Consider the following 19,763-nt stretch of genomic DNA (forward strand, 5'->3'; position numbering starts at 1 on the left):
ATCAAAAATTTCACATGAGAATCTTCTTGTGTTTATCATTTTAGAAATGCCCTGTATTCTGCATGTCCCAGTGTAGGGTGAGCACTTGGTTCAGTATTTGGTTAGGAAGCTGCTGGACATGCATAAACAAATCAAGTTGTCACTCCCCTGCTAAGGAGATACAACTTGATGACAGGACAAGAGAACGGACAATTAACAGAACCTTGCTTGAAACCAATGGTTTTGTTCTCTGAGAGCAGGATTTGTTGCAGTTAGTGCTTTTCCCAATGGCAGCAAGAAGGCTTGCACTGTGGGAAGCTGGAGCAGCAGCAGGAGGGCTGGCGTGGGTTGCAGCAGCAACTGCTGCAGGCACACGGCTGGGAAGTAGGGAGCTGTGCTGTGGGATCTGGGATTGGGAGGTAGGGGGCTGTGCTGTGGCATCTGGGGAAGCCAGAGGGAAATGCTGCTCTCTGGGGAGTGTCAGAAAAAGCACGAACATGATGGATGCACTAAGGGGTGTGTGCTGTTAGCAGCATGGTTAATGGCATCCTGACTGGGGAAACATGCCAGCTCAAACAAGTGTTTTACAGTCCTCAAGGCAGAAAACTGCACTCAGTGCTAACAAGGGCTGGGGGGAGGAAGAGCACAACAAGCTGCTGGTGGAGCTGGGGGTAGCAACAGGCCTCTAAACATTTCTATCATAAGCACTGTGCAGTAAGACATGTTCAACAGCACACTCTTAAGGGTAGATCCAAAACTCAAGTGATGACCATTCTGGCCCAAGGAAGGTATCTCACCAGCTTTTTGTATGTAAGGGCTGTCAGCTCCCCTGTGGATTTGTTCCTATTATACACTTCATCTAAAGGAGTATTATATGAAGCATATTGCTGCCTAAGACTTAACACAGCCAACAACACAGAAAGAAAAAGATGACGATCCTCCATCATTTCCTGAAACATGAACAATTATCTGGATGCAGACATGAATGATTTTGTCAATTTGTGCTGTGCTGCAGTTGTGTGATGCTCTAAAAAACAAAACCCAAAAACTTACCCAAAATGCAAAATAAAAGCACACCACTAATGGTCTGAAACTTTAAAACATAACTGACATGGCATTCTCTTCCTTTCAGCATTATTTTTTTTAAACCCATGGTGCAATGGGTTTAAAATGGGTGCAATGCACTCTTCTGTGCCATGGCTCCCTTAGCAGATGCCCTCAGTGCATTTGAAGCCCAAGAAGCAAATAGCAATAGCAGGTATCAAGCCCATGCCTTCAGGCATGAAACCCTTTTTAACAGACTAGCTTTGCTAGCCTTTAATTTACAGTTAGGTCTAGTGGATGCATGTCAGCTCCACTGCAAAGAGGTTTAATTAGTCTGTAATTTGACACTGCAACACGCTGGCCAGACAGACCAATGAAGGAGGACATGGAACTGCAAACTGCCGAGTTTTTGAACTTGGAAGCAAGAACAGCTGCTGTGTCCAAGCCAACTTGTGCTAACCACTGTGATAGTAACATAAATAAACAAATAACACACAGCAAAGAACTAAAGCTTTGTCCATACCTGAGATACAGATGGTCGAGGGGGCAGTGCAGGTGGTGGCGGGGGCAGCCAGCCAGACCTCACAGCTGAACAGTGGGAAAAGAAGAAGATGTTGATAAAAAACCCCAACCAAACAAATCCACTGTAATTTAATTCCAAATAAACCCAGAATTAATTCCCAGGATAAGTGGAAATTCCTCCTAATGAAGAGGCAGTATTCAACATTTAATAACAAAACCCAAACCTGATCTTTACTGAGCAAAAGCTGGTTTGAAATAACTTCATGAGTAGTGAATGAGTAGTGACCTAATTGCTGTAAACCCCCAATGTTATGATAAAAAGCAGAGAAAGAAGCCAGTCAGCCAAAAAACCTGTAGGTAAAGCAATCCAATTCCAGTTAAAGAAACCCAGAAACAGGGTCCACTTGTTCTTGGACTTTGCTCTTTGTCATTAAAAATACCGCCCTTCTTAAAAGTGACACCTTAGCTCCCAACGTAGACACTAGCAGTCACTCTGGGTAAAACACATTCTGTGATGGAGTATAGCCTTAAAAAGAAAACATCTGTCATGGAATTAAAGCACAAAAGCCTAAATGAACCAAAAAGAAACCCATTTCTTTGGTTTTATATTTTGTATTTGCATGCTATTACTCAGTGGAGGTATTTCAGAGGGAGGAGGAAGACAAACCCTAACAGTTAGTTCAAGCCCTTATAAGACAATATAATGTCAGCTTTGAGTTTGAGCCAGCAAAAGGGAGGGTAATAATCATGTAGGTCCAATGCTGTAATTCTCAGTTTTCTTAAAATACCTAAAACCCATTTGGGACAAAACTACAGGATAGATGACAGCTTCCAAAGGCAACTGAGAGGAGACAGAGAGCACTAGGCTGGCACAGAGACATCAACCAGGACTAACTGGGTTACCCTTCCCAAGCTCCTGTTGCACTGACTGCTCAGCACTTGCTCTGGCAAAAACACCAGACAGTCCATCTTGCACTGGTTTATTTTTGTGTAACAAAAAACCCCCAACAGTATTAAACTTAGAAATGCCCTTTACCACAATAATGCTAAGCAATCAATTACATTTATACACTTTTTATTTCCATGCATATTTTAAAAAGACCACAAAGACCATTAAGAGCCTTGTTATAGCTTAGCCATTTATATATTTTATACACCAAATCTAAAAATGTCTACATGGCTGAAAATATGAAGAAAAAAGATACTAACCATTACAGATAATTATGGCATGAGAGTAAAACTGTGTGTGAAAACATTGAGAACAGTCAAATTGACTATTTACAGCTCCAAAGAGACTTGTAATACACTGGGAGGTTCTTTCCATCGTCTGTTTCATCATCTCTTGTAAAATGAAGCCTAATATTGCACACAATACCAAAGAGAGAGCTAGAACAACTAAAACAGAACTGAAGTTATGCAAGGAAGTCACTAACACACCTACAGGTGTTAGAGAGATTTGAAAAAACAGTCATCAGGATCCTTTCTCTTGCATTTCATTAGTTCTGTTTGTAAGACCATTGCAATAACAGCATGATGTGGTAAATACATTCTCCATCTCTCCCATGCAACTGATCTTTACAAAGGAAGAAACCTTCCTTTCCTTTAATCTGAGCTTCAGGTTATTACTGCATTTATCTGGGCACTGGCAGTGGTTTTGGCAGTTACAGCTTGTGACAATATTTGAAAACAACAATTCAGACACCACATGCTGGAAAAGCATCTCCTGAAGTCAGCGGACACACTGTGAAACTCCATGAGTCTTCTGGGATTTGGCCCACAAAATTCCAAAGGGAAAAGTAATTGTTCCATAAAATAGTCAAATGAAAAAAACCACACCACCACACAAAAAAAGCCACCACAAAATGCAGCTTTCAAAATGCAACATATATGAATCTAGCATTAAAGAAGTTAGATGCTTACAACATGTGCATTTGACCCAGTTTCCTCTTTTTAATCCTAAAAATTCTAACTTAAGCTACTCATGAAATATTCATAGAATTCCTGCTGTTGCAGAAGATCTTTGGCCTGTTGTTAGAAGGAAATCATGCTTATGTGAGCACAATTACTAGCGAAAGTTAGCTGACTTCGGAGGACTCACAACAACTTATAAAAAAAACCCCCAGGCTTCAGCCTTCTCTAGTGTCCCTACCCTAAAAGAGGACAACATAAACAGATACCTGTAGGTTTTCATGTGCATTGGCAGGTGACTCTTACCATTCCAGAATACTCTCCTTCCTGGGAGTGCCCTGCACAGTTCGGCTCTTGCTGTTAGAGATGGCAGCGCTACTTAGTCCTCAGAGCAAAACACAGGGGAAGGTCTGTTTCCAAAATAAAAGCAAGTACCCTGGGGCCGAGCAGCAAACAGACAAATAGACAAATGTCATGCTTCCAGGTGCACGGCTCAGAGCTTGGATAAGTTGATGTCCCTGATCTTTGAAAAGAAGTCTTCAACACCCTGTGCAGAAGCCCAGGGAGCTGGATGGGCCTTGCACAGGTCCTCTTGCTATTGAGCAACTTGCTGCACTCAAACCAGGCTGAGCCACAGAATCACGGAACAGTTTGGGCTGGAAGGGACCTTAAAGACCAGCGCAGTCCAACCCCCCCTGTCACGAGCAGGGACATCTTCCCCTAGACCAGATTGCTTAAAGCCCCATCATGGAAGGCAAATCCCACAGAGAGCAGTGTAGAAAGCCCATACAGGTACCAGTAAAACAGATTTAAGTATCCATATCACGTGTATTCCAGTAAATGACAGCCCTTTCATGCACTAGTTACTCCCACAAAGATAGGGTTTTCAGTTCAAAAATCATGGCTCTTTACTTAGCATGTTTATACTTTAAGATGGATTATCCACATGGAAACCTTCCAAGACCATTTTTCTGCCCTATTTTGGCAACCACAAAGGTCTGATAGTACTAACATGACACCACAATAGATAAAAAAACAGGTTTTCCAATCTGAGGGTAGATTAATATTTTAAAACAAACACCAGGCTGCAATTGTACACTCTGAGAACTGGTTATGCCGTCTTATCTGACCACTCTGCCTCCAGCCTCCCTAGCAGACAACAACACTCAGCACTTAATCATTACTTGTGGTAGTGAAAAATAACAATCCTAGGAACCACTCAGATAGCTCTTTTACTTATTTGATGTAGGAAGAGGAGATGGAGGAAAAATAAAAGTTGTAACAGCCCACACAAACCTATGGAAGTAGATCTTTAAGTCACTAGGCACAGCAGCAGTGGAGATTCGCAAAACTAGGATGAGCAAGTCTGGGTGCATGGGATTCTTCAGTGCAATATAAGAGCAAGGTGCTGTACTTCTCTTACCCAATGACAGTCACTTATGCTCTTGGTTTTCACTACTGAAGAAAAAACTACCATAATACACTGAGCTTCTGGATGCCTGCTATTTTTGAAAATTAATAGTGAAACAGCAGCATACAAAACTACATTTCCTGAAATATTTCCATGTCAGATATTTAATATTAATTCCCTACATGTGGATGACATCTTGGTTTTAGATGTCTATCACCTTAGCTTGAGTATCACCTCAGACAGGTTAAACTTTGGGTGGAAAAAATGTATACCCTCCTCCCCATCTGAACTGAATACATACGTAAGCAGTGTCCTGAAAGAAGGGTGCTTTTCCTGGGTCAAGGGCCATTTTGTACCTTGCTGGCCAAGGTGAAACTAGATCTTGCCTCCCAAAGGGGACTGACCTAATCTCAAGTCAAAAGAAAGAGTCTGGCTGATGTATTTGGTATTTTTCAAGTGGATGCTACAGCACAGCTGGATCAAAGGAGAGGCTGGTTGCATGGTAGATTTCCATCAGTTTATGCTGCTTCCGAGTCTTGAGCTCCCAGATCAGGTTTAACAAAACACCAACCAATTAATTTTATCAGGAAGCAAAGGGAGTTAGATACTGCAATCAGTTCAAAATAGATAAGCTAACAGAATGAATTATTCTTCAGTTCCCCCAACTACCTAAGGCTTTGGTTCCTCAGGGAAGCCAGCATTTTCACCACTCTGACACTATTCCAGAGAGCTTTTTGAAACACTTTTCCTGCTTCTGTTGCCAAAGGCAGAGCACAGAAAAGTCCTGTGTCTAAGCTGGTTTCTGTTTACCTCCTTCTTACTAAACTTCTATTCTTGTTCAGTGAAATTGGTACTTGGTTATCCCCTAACACTGACACCATTCTTTGCACAACTTCATTTATTTACATTCCTGACAGCAGCATTAGTAAGTGATTGTGAAATAACCATTTCTTAAGAGATCTGATTTATTAATTCTCACTACTACATCTAAAAAAAAAAAACCAAAAAAAAAAAAACAAAAACCAAAAAAAACCCAAAAAAACCCCAAAAAACAAACAAAAAAACAAAACAAAACAAAAAAACAACAAAAAAAAAACCCAAACCAAAAAAATTGTAAAGCTGTAGCCAGGAATATAAATTTAATAAAGGATTCTAGTAAGGTAGTTGTGAAATCCCTACTGATCCAGGGATCTGTTTCAATAATTCTTCCTAATGTCTCCTCGGAAGGTAACAGCATTGCAAAAAAACTGGTTTAGACTCCTGACATTAACTTTGTTACCAGGTTTGTAGAAATGCTGTAGAAAGCATTGCCAGTGGCAGAATGACCTCTCTTCCCACAGTTAGTTTTAGGAACCCACTCAGCAGGCAGTTTCATGTGTCACAGCAGATAATACACACACCTGATGTCACAGACACACAGTCATGCTACAGGTCTGTTTCATGTGCTCATCATACAGAACATCATTTGTACCTTAAGTGAGTGGAGAATTATCCACATACTTTCCAAGTAATTAGGAAGAGATTTAGTCAGACCTTAAGTAATTAATGTTTCTCTGCTATGAACTCACAGGTGTGACCATTTAGGACACTGTGTGCTAACGTATCTGATGGGTCACTTCCAAATCAAACAAGCAAAATATCACTAGAGGTTTTCTTATTATGTCTGTTTTTAATGTCCTATCCATGAACTTCAGCATGTGTTAAGAAAACCTGTAAAATAGATTTTTTTTTTAAACATCTATTTTCTGGTTTACATCACATATTCACAACATCTGTATTTTTACCTCCCTGTCCCTCATTTTCCTTAAACCATTGCATTTTCTAGTTACTGTTTTCTCTACCCTCTCCTCTTCTGCATGTTTCTGTTTGGGGACTGTTTCTCCCTCCTCCCTTCACCCTTAAAAAAAACTATCCAAGATTTTGTTCTGTCTCACTTCATGTTTAGCTTCATTCTCCACCCACAGGGAGGCACAGTCCCTCCACCTACTTCCCACAGATCCATGTTACCAGAGCTTCTCCCCTCTGGAGATCTGGGTGGTAGTGGTGGAGGTTCCAGCACTGGCCACCTGTGACCACTTCCAACATGGACACACTTGGAACAGGCACGTGGGAGCCAGGACGAGCAGGGGGCTACCAGCCATCACCCCTCTGGTCCCACCTGTGGCTCACACACTTCTTGGGGACATCTGCATCTCCACAGTCTTCCCCACAAGGGAGGCAGCTTGACCCCTGTTCCACATGAAACATAGCAGATCCTATCTTGTTTAACTTACAAAGCTGTTCCATGATGGATGAACATCTTTTTCACAGAACAGAGTAACCCACATGGGATCACAAAAAAGTTCAGTGGGGCTGGTAGTGCCAGTCAAGTACATTTCAACCTTCACAATTTTCTGTAGAAGAGTTTTTGGATTAAAATTTAATTTTTAACAACCTGCAACAGGATCAAAACAGACTGCAAATCATTCCTCAACTCCTGAAAGAGATAAGATTAGATAAATGGGAAAATACAATTTTTTAAAAGTTCAATTTATTGACACAACTTGTGAAAAAACAGCTACACTTGAAAGGCTGATAAGATTTACCCCACTAAAGTACTCTCTGGACTCAGCCCTTAGAGATATACATAAAAATCTAAAAATGCAAAAATAAGTTATCCCATCAGGTTCCTATCACTTAATAACTATTCATCCACTTATATCATTACTATTTTCTCCATCTTATTTAACCTTAATTGTGTTCCTGTCCAGTTGGGCAAAGAAGTAAGTTAGACAGTTGTAAACACATAAATCCTTCATATAAAATTCTAAAAGGCTGAGAGGCACAAAACTCCTCCATTCAAATCAGAAGGAGGACATGAATATTTCATTCAGAGTAAGTTCAGTTCAGTCATGAAATATATTCTGAAGGGGAACAAGACTAGAAAAAAACAGCAGTTCCAGTAACAGATCAGGGGCTGGGCTAGTCCCAAAAGAAAAAAAAGTACTTTCTGATTTTAAAAAGTATTTTTTCAGCAATTATTTTAAAAATGTATTTCATAGCCTGAGAAAAATATGAATAGCAGCTCAATTTTGTGTTCTCTGTGCTCTATGCATAAGACATTTTTAATTTTATCACAACCCTTACAACCAGTCACTAACTTAACTCTACACTCCTCACTTGATGAAGCTTGCAATATTAGAGCTCTTGTACACCATGCAAACAATAATTCAGGAAGTGGCATATTTGGTGAGGGTATTTGCCATTATCTCTTCTCTAAAATAAAGGTCCTTCAGAATTCTCAGCTTCCTAATTTAATGTTTAATGGTCTGATTAATAAACACAACACAGTAACATGCAAGACAGTACAGTATTACAGCATGAACAAAATCCCAAGAAAGTAGCTGAATTTTACTAAATCAAGACTAATGTAAGAGCAATGAGAGGAATGAGTCCTGAAAATTAACTACTTAATTAAATTCATCCTTAAAAAAAAGAACATAACTATTCTAAGTTTCCCCTTGTCACTTTGGCTTTCCAATAAAATTTTAGTTAAGAAATCTGCACTTATGGTAATACAAAAACATAACTGCACCACCCATTAAAAGCTTGTCTTTAGCAACTACATCTTTCAGACAGCTAACCTCAATGGGCACAGACATTTCCTAACAAATACAATTAAGCATAAAAGAATACAGAAGATAATACTACAGTAATCATGCTTATCTAGGTTAAGTTTTGCAGGTTTTTTTGCATTCAGTTTCACGTGCACAAAAGGGGAAGTCACTTCCATTTGGCTCACTAAGCGAAAAAGACAATCTAATTGGAAAGATATTCCTGAAAACAACTGGAAAAACAGTATTATGGTTACTGTTTGGACCTGTTTGTATCAAACATCTATGACATCAGAGTAACAATCATTTTAATTCTCAAAATTTTCTTTCCTACACAATTATGAACTGTTTCATTTTACACGTAGACTTAAAAACATTCAGAAATACAACAAATTTGATTTAGGCAAATATGAAAAAACTAAGATATCTCAAAACACATTTAACTATTCACAAATCTCTACATTTGGCAAACAAAACCCACCAAGCCTGTAAGCTCAAGGAAAGGATGTGCTAATTGAATGAAGTAATGGAAGTTTGATGAAGTAAAGAAGTAATGACAAGTCTTCTTCAAAGTTATGAAAAAGAGGGTAAAATGTGATGCTGAACAGTCTTCCTTTAGCAGTAATGAAAATGGAGGGTGCAGAAAGACAGTTGTACTAATTCAGTCTTAATGATAAAAGTACCACTTTAAACTGCTTGGGAAACACATGTATGAAGGAATACAGAAGTGATGTGGGGACACACTTACATCACTGATGGGAATGCTGATGCACACCAGTAAAATCTGTTCCCTTGTTCCTTTCCTGTGAACAACAGATTTAGAACAAACAGGACGTTTTCTTGTCTGGCAGCCATCACTACCCAGCAATGCTAAGTAGAGGTTACAGATCTGACTGTAGTCAGGAAAACATCATCTGTAACAGAAAATACTGCACTTGCAATAAAATGCTTGTTGTGTTTCCACCTGACCGAGTGTGGAACTTAACACCTCACATTTTACAAGGGAGAAAACCTCCAAAATACTAGCCCCTTGTTGCTGGCTGAAACCAGTGGCCCAGAAGCAGAGAATCCAGGTTACAGTGAGTGCTTCCTTAGAAGCCAACGTAAAAAATGGTGCCTGCATTCCACGCATTCTTCACCACAGGGACAGCCACAGCAGGAGGTGAGTTTCAAAAGCAAATGAGTGCTGAAAACCTCCAGTCAAAAATTCATTTGTAAATAGTTATATGGCTGTTTTGTTCAATCTGCTTCCAGATAACACAAAACTACACTGTTCATAACAATTTTGTTGTTTCATTAAAGCAAATTCTCTTTTCCCAACAAGTATCCTTTGTTCAACAGAAGTGTTAATTAAAAGTAGTTATGTGACTCAGAAATGAAACTAAATGGGAAATAAAATGTATTTCAGGGGCAACTGTATAAACCTAACAACACTCAGACTGCTGTCACTGCCCAGAAGTGATTCTTTAACAACTGTCATGGGCAGCAAACAGAACTGAACAAAACATCAGAAGACAATGGATGCATTTTCAGGTTTTAATACTTAAACTGAGACTTGCCCCAGCCCCAGAGTCACCCCAAGGCAGACTCAAGCTTACTGCTGCTGTTGAGGCTAGAAAGTGGCTGGGGCTCTGCTGCAGGATCTCTGGACTCTGAGCTGCCCCAATTTTGGCCCCATCAATACCCAGGTCTTACTCTGGGAGCTGTTGTCTTGTATCTGACTAGAGACTAGGCTAGGGGAGAAATAAAGAAGTAAACTAGGTCATGTATGCATTTAAAGTGACATTTCTGTTTCTACTTAAAACCTGCTGTTGTCCTTCCAGGAATGCATAAACTCTAGCCAAGTATTTTCTTAATATGAACACAGGCCAAATACCAGAGATTACATATTCAACAAAAAGAAATACATTGAGAATTTAGCAGCACAGAATTTTTCTCAGATGCTAACATAAAGACTACATAAACAAAAACAAAATAGAAGAGATTTCTGTCTCTTAACAGAAATTCACTTGGATATTTCAGAAAGTGGCGCCTTTCTATAAGTTCCCATGCTTTTTTATGTTTTTCCTGGGTAACACTCATTACAGCATCCCAGAGGAGTGCAGCTATAAAGTATGAATGAAGGTGCCTTCTTCAAGTCCAGTTACCTTCCAATTCAACAATTTTAAAGCCCATTTCTGTGGCTAATGCATTGCTGGACATCCCAGCCATCACAGATAAATATTCTGTGTGTACACTGGCCAGGAGAAAGGCATAATATGATGGTGACAAACATGATATAGCAGCAGTAAATGAATCACAAAAAATAAACAAAAAATCCCAGTGCCCACAACAGGGATTCGCCAGTCTATAACTGAATTTACTTGGAGAAAAGATATTTTTCTTTTTCTGCCCTTTAAAAAAGGAAATAAACAAAACAAATGCTTCAAAGCACAGATGGTTTTACAATTAAAGAAATGATACCTATACATCAACATGACCCATGTGGAACTGAAAACAAAACTCAATACTACTGAGCATTCCTTTGTGGGTCTGGAAGCAGATTATCCACCAATCTCCCCAAACTAAAATTATTTCTCAACTAGAATTAGTAGAACAAAAATTAATGTACCAAAATAGGATTATTCTAGTCATGCTGGATATACACAGAAGCGTAGAATATCCTGAGTTGGAAGGGACCCACCAGGATCATCAAATCGAACTTCTGGCCCTGCACAGGACACCCCAACAGTCACATCATGTGCCTGAAAGTGTTGTCCAAATGCTTCTCAAACTCCGACTTGGTGCTGTGATCACTTCCCTGGGGGCCCTGTTCCAGTGCCCAACCACCCTCTGAGTGAAGAAAGTTTTCCTGATATCCAACCTAAACCTCCCCTGACACAACTTCAGGCCATTGCCTTGGGTCCTGTCACTGTCACCACAGAGCAGAGATCAGTGCCTGCCCCTCCTCTTTCCCTCATGGGGAAGTTGTAGACCACAATGAGGCCTCTCCTCAGTCTCCTCTCCTCCAGGCTGAACAGACCCAGTGCCCTCAGCTGCTCCTTATATGGCTTCACCTCAAGGCTCTTTGTTGCCCTCCTTTGGACACTCTCTAATGGCTTAATGTCTTTTTTATATTGTGGTACCCAAAACTGCACAGTTTGCTAAGTTCCCCAAAAGAAACCACTTTGTGACTTTCAAAATGATCCATAGGAAAAGCAAAATGTTAATTTTCATTCACAGAATTTACATTCTTCTTTCATTTGTGTTCCAAGTGAAATTTAATCCAAGTTTATTTCCTTCCAGTTTCCTTCCAGTTACATTTGTTATCTGGATTCCAAGAAGACCTGCTGCAGTAGAAAATGTATACTTGGCTCTGTTTGGGGGTTTTATTTTGATGTATAACAAAATCAAAATTGGAGGCATCAAATCCCTCAACAGGAACAAAGATAAAGAATTACTCCTCTGTGTAAGGCAAAAAAAAAGTTTATTCCTATTGAGTTTCAGGGTGCAGCACACATAGCAGGGCTCTCGAATTCTCTCTGTTGTTTGCACAAAAAAAGGTCCATATAGCAAGAGGTAAAACTCTTTTCTACTCCAAGAACCACATTAGAGAGCCCAGTTAAACATTCCTTGACACAGTCAAACCTTGGCTTTCTTCTGAAGCATAAGCATGACTGTGTTTAAGCTAGTCCTTGAGTCAGATGATTGGTGTGCAGCATACAAACCTCTGATCTGGTTCAAGGACCCTGCTGAAGCACAGTCATGCTGGATGACTGCTGCCCTGAACAAACAGCTCCTCTTCCCACTTGAAGGCAAGAGGCACACTCGAAGGGTAACATGCTGAAAAGCCATTTTCTTTCAGTTCACCCCAGCTGCTATTCTACATTTTCTTTCTCTCCCCTCAATGTGCACCCGTGTCAAAAGAAATTACCCCTTGTTTTTACTCAGAGTGGCTTCTGATTGTTCCCACACATATGTTCGACTTTAACATCAAAAATGTTTGCTTTCTTTCTCCCAGTTTAAACATTAAGGGTTTTCTTCCTGTTTCTGAACTACAAAAACTAAATAGTAATAAAAATCAATTATATTGCAGCTACTGATGAGAGTTGTCTAAACAGCCAGACTAGTTATAAACAGTCAGTGATGACAGACTACCATATGTTAAGCTTCCCATTACTGTGCCAGAAAACATTATAATCACCTTAATTATAGAAACACTGATTTTTCCCCTCAGTGGCAATGTAACACAAGCAAGTGCACAAGCAGAACTCCTGCTCTGCAGTGCATTACTGTCTGCAGCAAAGGCCAGCATATGCACATACTGCCAAGCATTTCTGCAAACAGATCAAACTGCCAAGCACACAGCTAACCTGAATGGTCTCAGAAGGAGCAGAGAAAGGAAACTTTACCTTGTGTGTTTTGCTGAAATATTTTGTTCAGATCCAAAGAGGAAGCTCTGGAATGCGATTTTTGTGGCCTTGGAGGTGGAGTAGGGGGCTCTTCTCCCTTTTTCATGGCATCTTCTATTGATGTGCTAGAGTAAGACCTAAGGTAAAGCACGTCAGGGAAAAGCAGAAAATATTTTATTTCAAAAATTAATTTTAAACAACTATAGTGAATAGTACCTAAAAATACACTGACCAGAACTCAGGTTCATGGTGGAAATTCCTTGCCCTAATGACTAAGAGTTCCCTCTTATAACAACACAGATTTTTTTGGCAACAGAAGGACCTAAGCATGTGGAGAAAGGAACGAGTCATGCTTACAGGGCTAGTATTTTTTTAAGGCTTTTAGTAACACAGCTTGAGGCCTTCTTATGTAACCTTGCCAGCAGGATAATTGTAGCAACTATTTTGAATAAACCAAAGTAGAATTCCCCACATACACCCCTTGGAGTTTCTGTTGCCTTTCCCAACTGCACGGGTAGTGTTTATACAGGTATAGATTCAACCTACCTCTTGCAAATTCACATTTCATAATTTGTAATATTCTCACTAGTAGAATAAATTTTTAACTATTAGAATAAATTTTCCATAGGAAATGGTCACCAAATTCCACTAAATCCAGCAAAATAGTATGGCTCCAAAGTGACTGCAACTGGTCAAATACATGGCTCAGTACCGCTTTCCAGGCCCTCCCACCGCACATTTATCCCAATGTGGTGCATTTGCTAAGAATTTTGATTTTGCTAAATACTGTCCAATATTTTTCAGCTGTTGTAGTTATCAGTTTAGAAAAACCAAGACCAAGCAAGACCAAGACTGTTCAAAACGAGCACAGACAACGTGAGATGTTACACTTCATGGAACACATTCTGCGTGCCAGGACAAGACCAAAAGCACATTTGAGTAGAACAGAAATAACTCCCACTAATGGCAAACGGATTTTTCTTTGCCAAACAGGTGCGTAATATCCAGTGCCAGCTGTCCAATTAAAAGTATATTGAGCAATATCTTATTACCCTCACTCTCCATGTCCAAGTTTGTCCATTTATGAGCCACACAACCACTCACAAAAAGCTAATGGACGTTCTCTGTCTCCCTGCTTTATGTCACACAACTTCGCAAAACTCCTAGGTTTTTCCACTCCATTATGAATTCCATATAAAATCAACGTTTTTACTCCTTATAATCCAACATCTTTATTCAAATCTCATTCAAGATCTTCTTTAGGCAGAAGATCATCAAGACTTGGTATTCCTACTCCCCCAGTTTTCTGATCTAGCCCCTCAACTTTTCTCCTACTCAGTCCTTCCTCTGCTTTTTCTAGAACTGCTCTTTTTTTCTTCATAAATAAACAAATTTCTAGCAAAACTTATGTATCTCCCCAGCTGGGGTTGTGTGTCATCAGCACAGATTTAATAATACTATGCATATCATTTGGATTGTTACAATGAGATGCTACATCCTGTTTCCAAGTCAATAAATCACAGTGAGTAAACAGTACATGCACATACACGGCTTTCCCAGCAGTCCCACTTGTTTGTCTTAAAGGAGCCCGAATCACTGGTTTACTCCATCCTCTTGCCCTAGTTCTGCTAGAGACAAGACTTCCTGATTTACTTCTTTCTCTAATAGAACTATCAGAGTCCTCCTCACCCTCTGAATCAGTTTTTAGGACCAGAGGAGGCACCAGCAATTCTACTTGTTCATTATCACCACCAAGGAGATTTACTTTTAATACCACCAATTCTTTCACCATTTTGTTTTCTCATTACTGAATATATTCCAATTCGATTTTGAAGTCCATTAATACACATTTTTTCCTAATATGCCAATCATTCTTTAAAGAGAAAAATAAATCTCCCTATGGTATTTCATCCCATTTCCAACAAGCACAGCAGGCCTGAGTTCAAGGATGTGCTCAAGCACCTTTAGTCTCAACTTCTGCATTGAAGCAGTGACATACAGTCAGATGTGAGACAGCCACATGTGACACAGTAGTCACATTCAAGTGACTTTTTTTGAGCTTGTTTAAGCATTTGGTATTCTATGTATTTGTGCACATTTTTTGCATATTTGCAATTTAGTAACACAGCAAGAAAATATAAAACTCTGCAGAAACTAAAAAGCTTTGGCTAGCAGCAGAAAAACAGCACACAAGGCAGTTCAGCCTTCCCGAATATAGGTCCTAGGAACAGAGGATTTCAATCCTCAATCATCATGCTTACAGCTGATCCTCTCTTACTAGCAGGCTTTGACAAGCTTGTAAGCAGACAGCTTCTGATTATACTCTCATTACCCAAGCAAAAAAATCCCAAGCAGATTCCTCTAACTAGCACTAAAAATGAAAAGTTTAAGGTGAATTAAGAATATGGCTATACACCAGTAGGTGACAACCAACCCAAGATGTAATCTATTTATACACAGTATCTTCTGGCACAGGTTTCCCTTTCCTTGCGAACATCCGAATTCAGCAGGTGTCACTTCTAGCACACAACAGTCTGTAAGTCCTTCCATCACACACCAAACAACCATAGCCAAGCACATGCATGCCAACAAAAGGATTCACTCACCCACACCTGAGAGCTGAGCTACTGCTGCTGTTTCTGTGGGACTGTGCAGTGCCTCCCTCCATATGAAATCACCATGCAGGTTGCAAGAGCACGGAACCGCTGAGGATGTTCCCTGCAATGGGGTGGTCCCAGCTGTCCTGCCACAACACCCCTGGGGCTGGGCTGGAGGCAGTCACCACCCTGACAAGGCAGCAGGGCTGGGCAGACAGGCAAAACCTCCAGCACCTTATGACCAGAGATCATGGGGCCCTAGCACAGTATTTATGTAGGGTCTATAGCTTACAGATTCCTCCTGCTAAATCTGTCTGATCTGAGCTGTACTTCCAGCACAACACCAATTAAAAAAAAAAAAAAATCCAACACCAGTTCTGACACCTTGTATCTAACACCAGAGGAACATATGCCTTTTCCTGAAATAGGAATGAAAGCAGTACCTGGATCGTGGTCTGGCTCTGAGTGCATTAGGTTCTTGAGCAGCTGGAACAGAAAAGAAAAACAACTGCTAAAACATCACATTTTAAATAAATGTCTTTAGCTTCGGAATCAGCATCCGTTAAATGTGAGTGTTGCAAATGTGGATGCGAGAGTATGCTCATCTCACATAAGCAATGGGGATTGATTTTCACTTCTCCTTCCCCTTTGCTTTTGTAGTGTGTGAATGTCCCAAGAACTCAAAAGCCACCATGTAGTGAGAGCTTCACCTTTTCAGTTTGGTTACCAGAACACAGGAAGAGCAATAGGTCTGGTAGCTCTGACCTGTAGTCATGGATGTAGTTGTGATAAAGCAACATAAGGAACAGCATAAAATTTTTACAGAAAACATCTTGCTCTTAGTCTAGGTATCTATTAGTTGTCCTGCTTCCAAAAGCACAAAGGTTTATGTCCTTCCTAAATACTTTACTAATTAGTATAAATGTACATCACCCATTACAAAAAATTAACATGTCATGTTAAGACTGTTTTGACCTTGGGAAGAAAAGATATTTGAAGGTAGAAAGCTTTAAAGTCTAAATGTTGATCAAACACATTTCCATCAATGTAAAAATGAGTTTCTTTTATTTGCATGAATTCCAAATATCCTGCCACATGCAGGTTTTATGTGATAGGAAAACAACAGTGCTGAATTATCCTCTCTGGGTAATTCCTCGAGGCTATTCCTTGGTTTGCATTGTCTTCTCTGTTACTCTTTTTACTAGTATCAGATAATTTTGAGAAAACATATCTGCATGATTGCTTTCAAATTCAACCCACTGAGATATCCTCAAGGTATAACAGCAGCATCAGTGATCCCAGTGCATACATGAAATGAATCCTTGTCTTTTTCCCAGTCTGCTAATCAAGGTACAACACTCAAGAGAAACAAGTAGGTTGGGGAAAAAAAAAATTGTCAGAATTTCTTGCTTCCTTCAGATATATGCCTGCTTTCACGTCAGACATTTATTATCAGCTACTACAGAGCATTTCCTGAGAATACAACAGATCCTCCAAACCACAGAGCAGGAGCTGCCTGTGGCAGCAGCTGGCAAATACTGAGTTTTTAATGGCTTGCACTGTACTACTGCACAGACCCTCCATAGGAGGCTTTAGGCTCACAGAAAACAAGTAGCAGCATATGGCACATGTACAGCCACACACCAGCTCTCCATAAAAGAAACTGCTTTCAGGATTGTGCAGAGCTAGTTGGTGTTTTGAATGGAATAAACCCCACTGCAGCTGGCAGTAACAAGAATGACCACTTATAAACCAAGTTCTAGTAGATTGTCATCACCAAACTGGTTCACAGTCATTCCAGATTTCTCTGCAACAAACTCTTCCTAGCAACTAAAGCAGGGAGAGCGAATTAATATTAAAATATGCAGTGGTGATAATCCTCCTCCGTCTCTCTGTGTCAAACTCCCAGAGAATACAACTTCAGACACTGCTTCCCTACAGCCATATGACCCAATTTTCCAATGCTGAAATTGCTGATTATTAAATTACATGCACAGTTATTAAATATGCCACTTAGAAATAGAACGTATAAATCCTTTCCAAGCTAAACCATGTTTAAGAATCTTCAAATTTTCCTTTTCCTATGGAGACTGTAATTCTATTCATACTTCTTTCAGAAAGTCTTTCATATAAAAACCCATAGGTAAAACTGACATTCAAACTCTCCAAGGACATCCTGTGGAGGTAAACAGGAAAGCACATAAGGAAGAGAGAATTCCGAAATGACTACTAATAAAAAATGACAGCAACAGAATACCACTGCCAAGGATTTTCTTTTAAGCTTTTGAAAAACTAGGGAATTCAAGGCTACAATTACAGAATACCCAGACTTAGCTTTCCTCTCAAAAGAAGTAGTATAATACAAAAAATAGTGTAAAGCAGGTAGTTCATTATTGAATAATTGTGGCAGGATTTCCAAGAAACGTGCAGCTCTTTGGTACATTCAGTCTGTGCACACTTCATATCTGAGGTGCAGGTTTATACACATACATGACAAAATCATTCAAGATGATACAAAACTATTTGTCCAGTTCCTGAGTTTCCATATTTCTACTGCTATGGTTACACAAGCCTAACTTTCATGAAATAGGTAAGTTGAAGCTGTTGAGTAAATCATTTACATTGATTCTTCAAAAGTTTGTACGATTCCTGGAGTAGTAGAGCCTGATGGACTGAGCAGCTTGGTCTGCAGTAATTAGAGAGAGTGTGAAGGTTCCTGGTTTGGGTGTTGAGCTGCTCCTACAGCCCTCTTTCAGGACAACTTCACTTTAACATTTCAAAGGATGCTGATTTGGTAACTTTTGACTGTAGCCTAACATCTTGCACTCAACAGCTGCCTCCTTGCTTTACAGGCTTAAGATCAGGTGGGAAAATGTGCTATAAAAGGTGAAAGACTAAAGAAAAAAACCAAAGCATTCCTTGCTGGTCAAAATCAACCTCAGTGACTCATCTGTTATTGGTCATCTAGGGAGAAATGTACAATTTAAAAGCTTGGAAATTTGGCCCTCAATCCTTTAAAAGGTTAAGGTCAACAATGATCCTGCACTTAGGAGTCTAAATAAACTGGCCAGATATTCAGAGATGCTGAGCATATAAAGTTCTCACTGATTGCAAATTTCTAGACCTTCTGATGGCAAAGAAAACTTTCACACACTATCATCTTTCCCGAGTTTACATAAACAGCCCACATGAATAACCAATGAAGCATGTAAAATTTCTCCCACTTTATCCCAAATGAGTTTTCATGCTGGAGGTTAATGATTACAATAACCTTTCAGAATGGTGAGTGATTCTGGAATAACCACTCAGTTACTGTGCTGCATCTATTCCACTGGATAGATAAACATTTCTGCTTTTCACATCAGTTGTAGCATGCAACCTGAGAACATGCTGGCTCAAATCCTCAATGTGCAGCACAGCAAGAGTGGAACCCCTACAGGGGCCATGCTGATGGAGAGAAATTCTGCCACTGTCCCCCTTGATATGCAACTCCACTGGAGGAGCACAGCAGCATTGGGAAGACCTCCCTGACTAGGAAATGAAAGACATGGAGGAAAAGAGGTTGGTGGCAAAGGAAATGTGCAGGTGACGGAAAGTTTTTTTCCTAAATGTACAAAAGATGGAACTGCTGAACTGAAAGTAAAACTCCCCTGTGCTCCTGGGCAAAACCAGGGGGAATGAGAACAGAACTGAAAGTCATGCAACCACCCTCCCCTTTCCCTGAGAGGGATGTGCAAGAGTGTGTGTGTGTGTGTGTGTGAAGGATAAGCAGCAATCTTTTGAGAATAGGAGCTGAAGATAGCAAATCTGGCAGCTGCCAAGTGTTTGGGAAGAAGCCAGGAAAAAAAGAGCTGGAAAATGAGGCATGCAGCTGTTGAGCAGCCACAAATAAATCAAGCTATAAGACAAAACTGCTGTGACAGACATGTGGGGTCCATTTTCTTAATCAAGGATATCTTCATGAGTAAAAACATTCATGCTAAAGGAAAAGAAAGCAAGAGTTTAGCTTGACTGGGACCAGGGAGGGCTTACAAACATTCTTAGCACTGTAGGACAGAGATTAACAAAGAAGAAGGCAAGGGAGGTCTGATGAACTGAACTGAATGCAGGGGAAGTTTCTGGAGCAACTAAGTAATTTTGACATATGCTGTTCCAAAAATAACATTTTCCAGAATGATAGGAACAAGGAGTGTATGTTAGAGCTGAAGAGAGAAAGATCAGGAGTGGTTTCAACAAAGAAACAAGCCCTGAGTCAAAAGCTTGCGTCAGTATCTTAAGTGCCTCAATGTCTGTGTTTCCAAAAGGCTCTCTGTCCTGT

At 40.0% G+C, this 19,763-nt stretch overlaps 1 protein-coding gene across 3 annotated transcripts in view; it reads right to left on the reverse strand.

Annotated features, from left to right (window-relative positions):
* The window catches only part of REPS2 (RALBP1 associated Eps domain containing 2), a 95,457-nt gene that overhangs the window by 20,331 nt on the left and 55,363 nt on the right, over nucleotides 1–19,763 (reverse strand). For all 3 annotated transcript variants that reach the window (XM_042037267.1, XM_042037275.1, XM_042037257.1), the window contains exons 12-14: nucleotides 15,889–15,931; nucleotides 12,849–12,985; nucleotides 1,547–1,611 (exon numbers count right to left, since the gene is read on the reverse strand). In XM_042037267.1, the coding sequence (XP_041893201.1) occupies nucleotides 1,547–1,611; nucleotides 12,849–12,985; nucleotides 15,889–15,931 (245 nt within the window). The remainder of the gene's footprint in view (nucleotides 1–1,546; nucleotides 1,612–12,848; nucleotides 12,986–15,888; nucleotides 15,932–19,763) is intronic.

Source organism: Corvus kubaryi, unplaced genomic scaffold (assembly GCF_017639235.1).
Source record: "Corvus kubaryi isolate FWS band 111438036 unplaced genomic scaffold, C.kubaryi_AGA036_p1.0 133, whole genome shotgun sequence".
Lineage (NCBI taxonomy): Eukaryota > Metazoa > Chordata > Aves > Passeriformes > Corvidae > Corvus > Corvus kubaryi.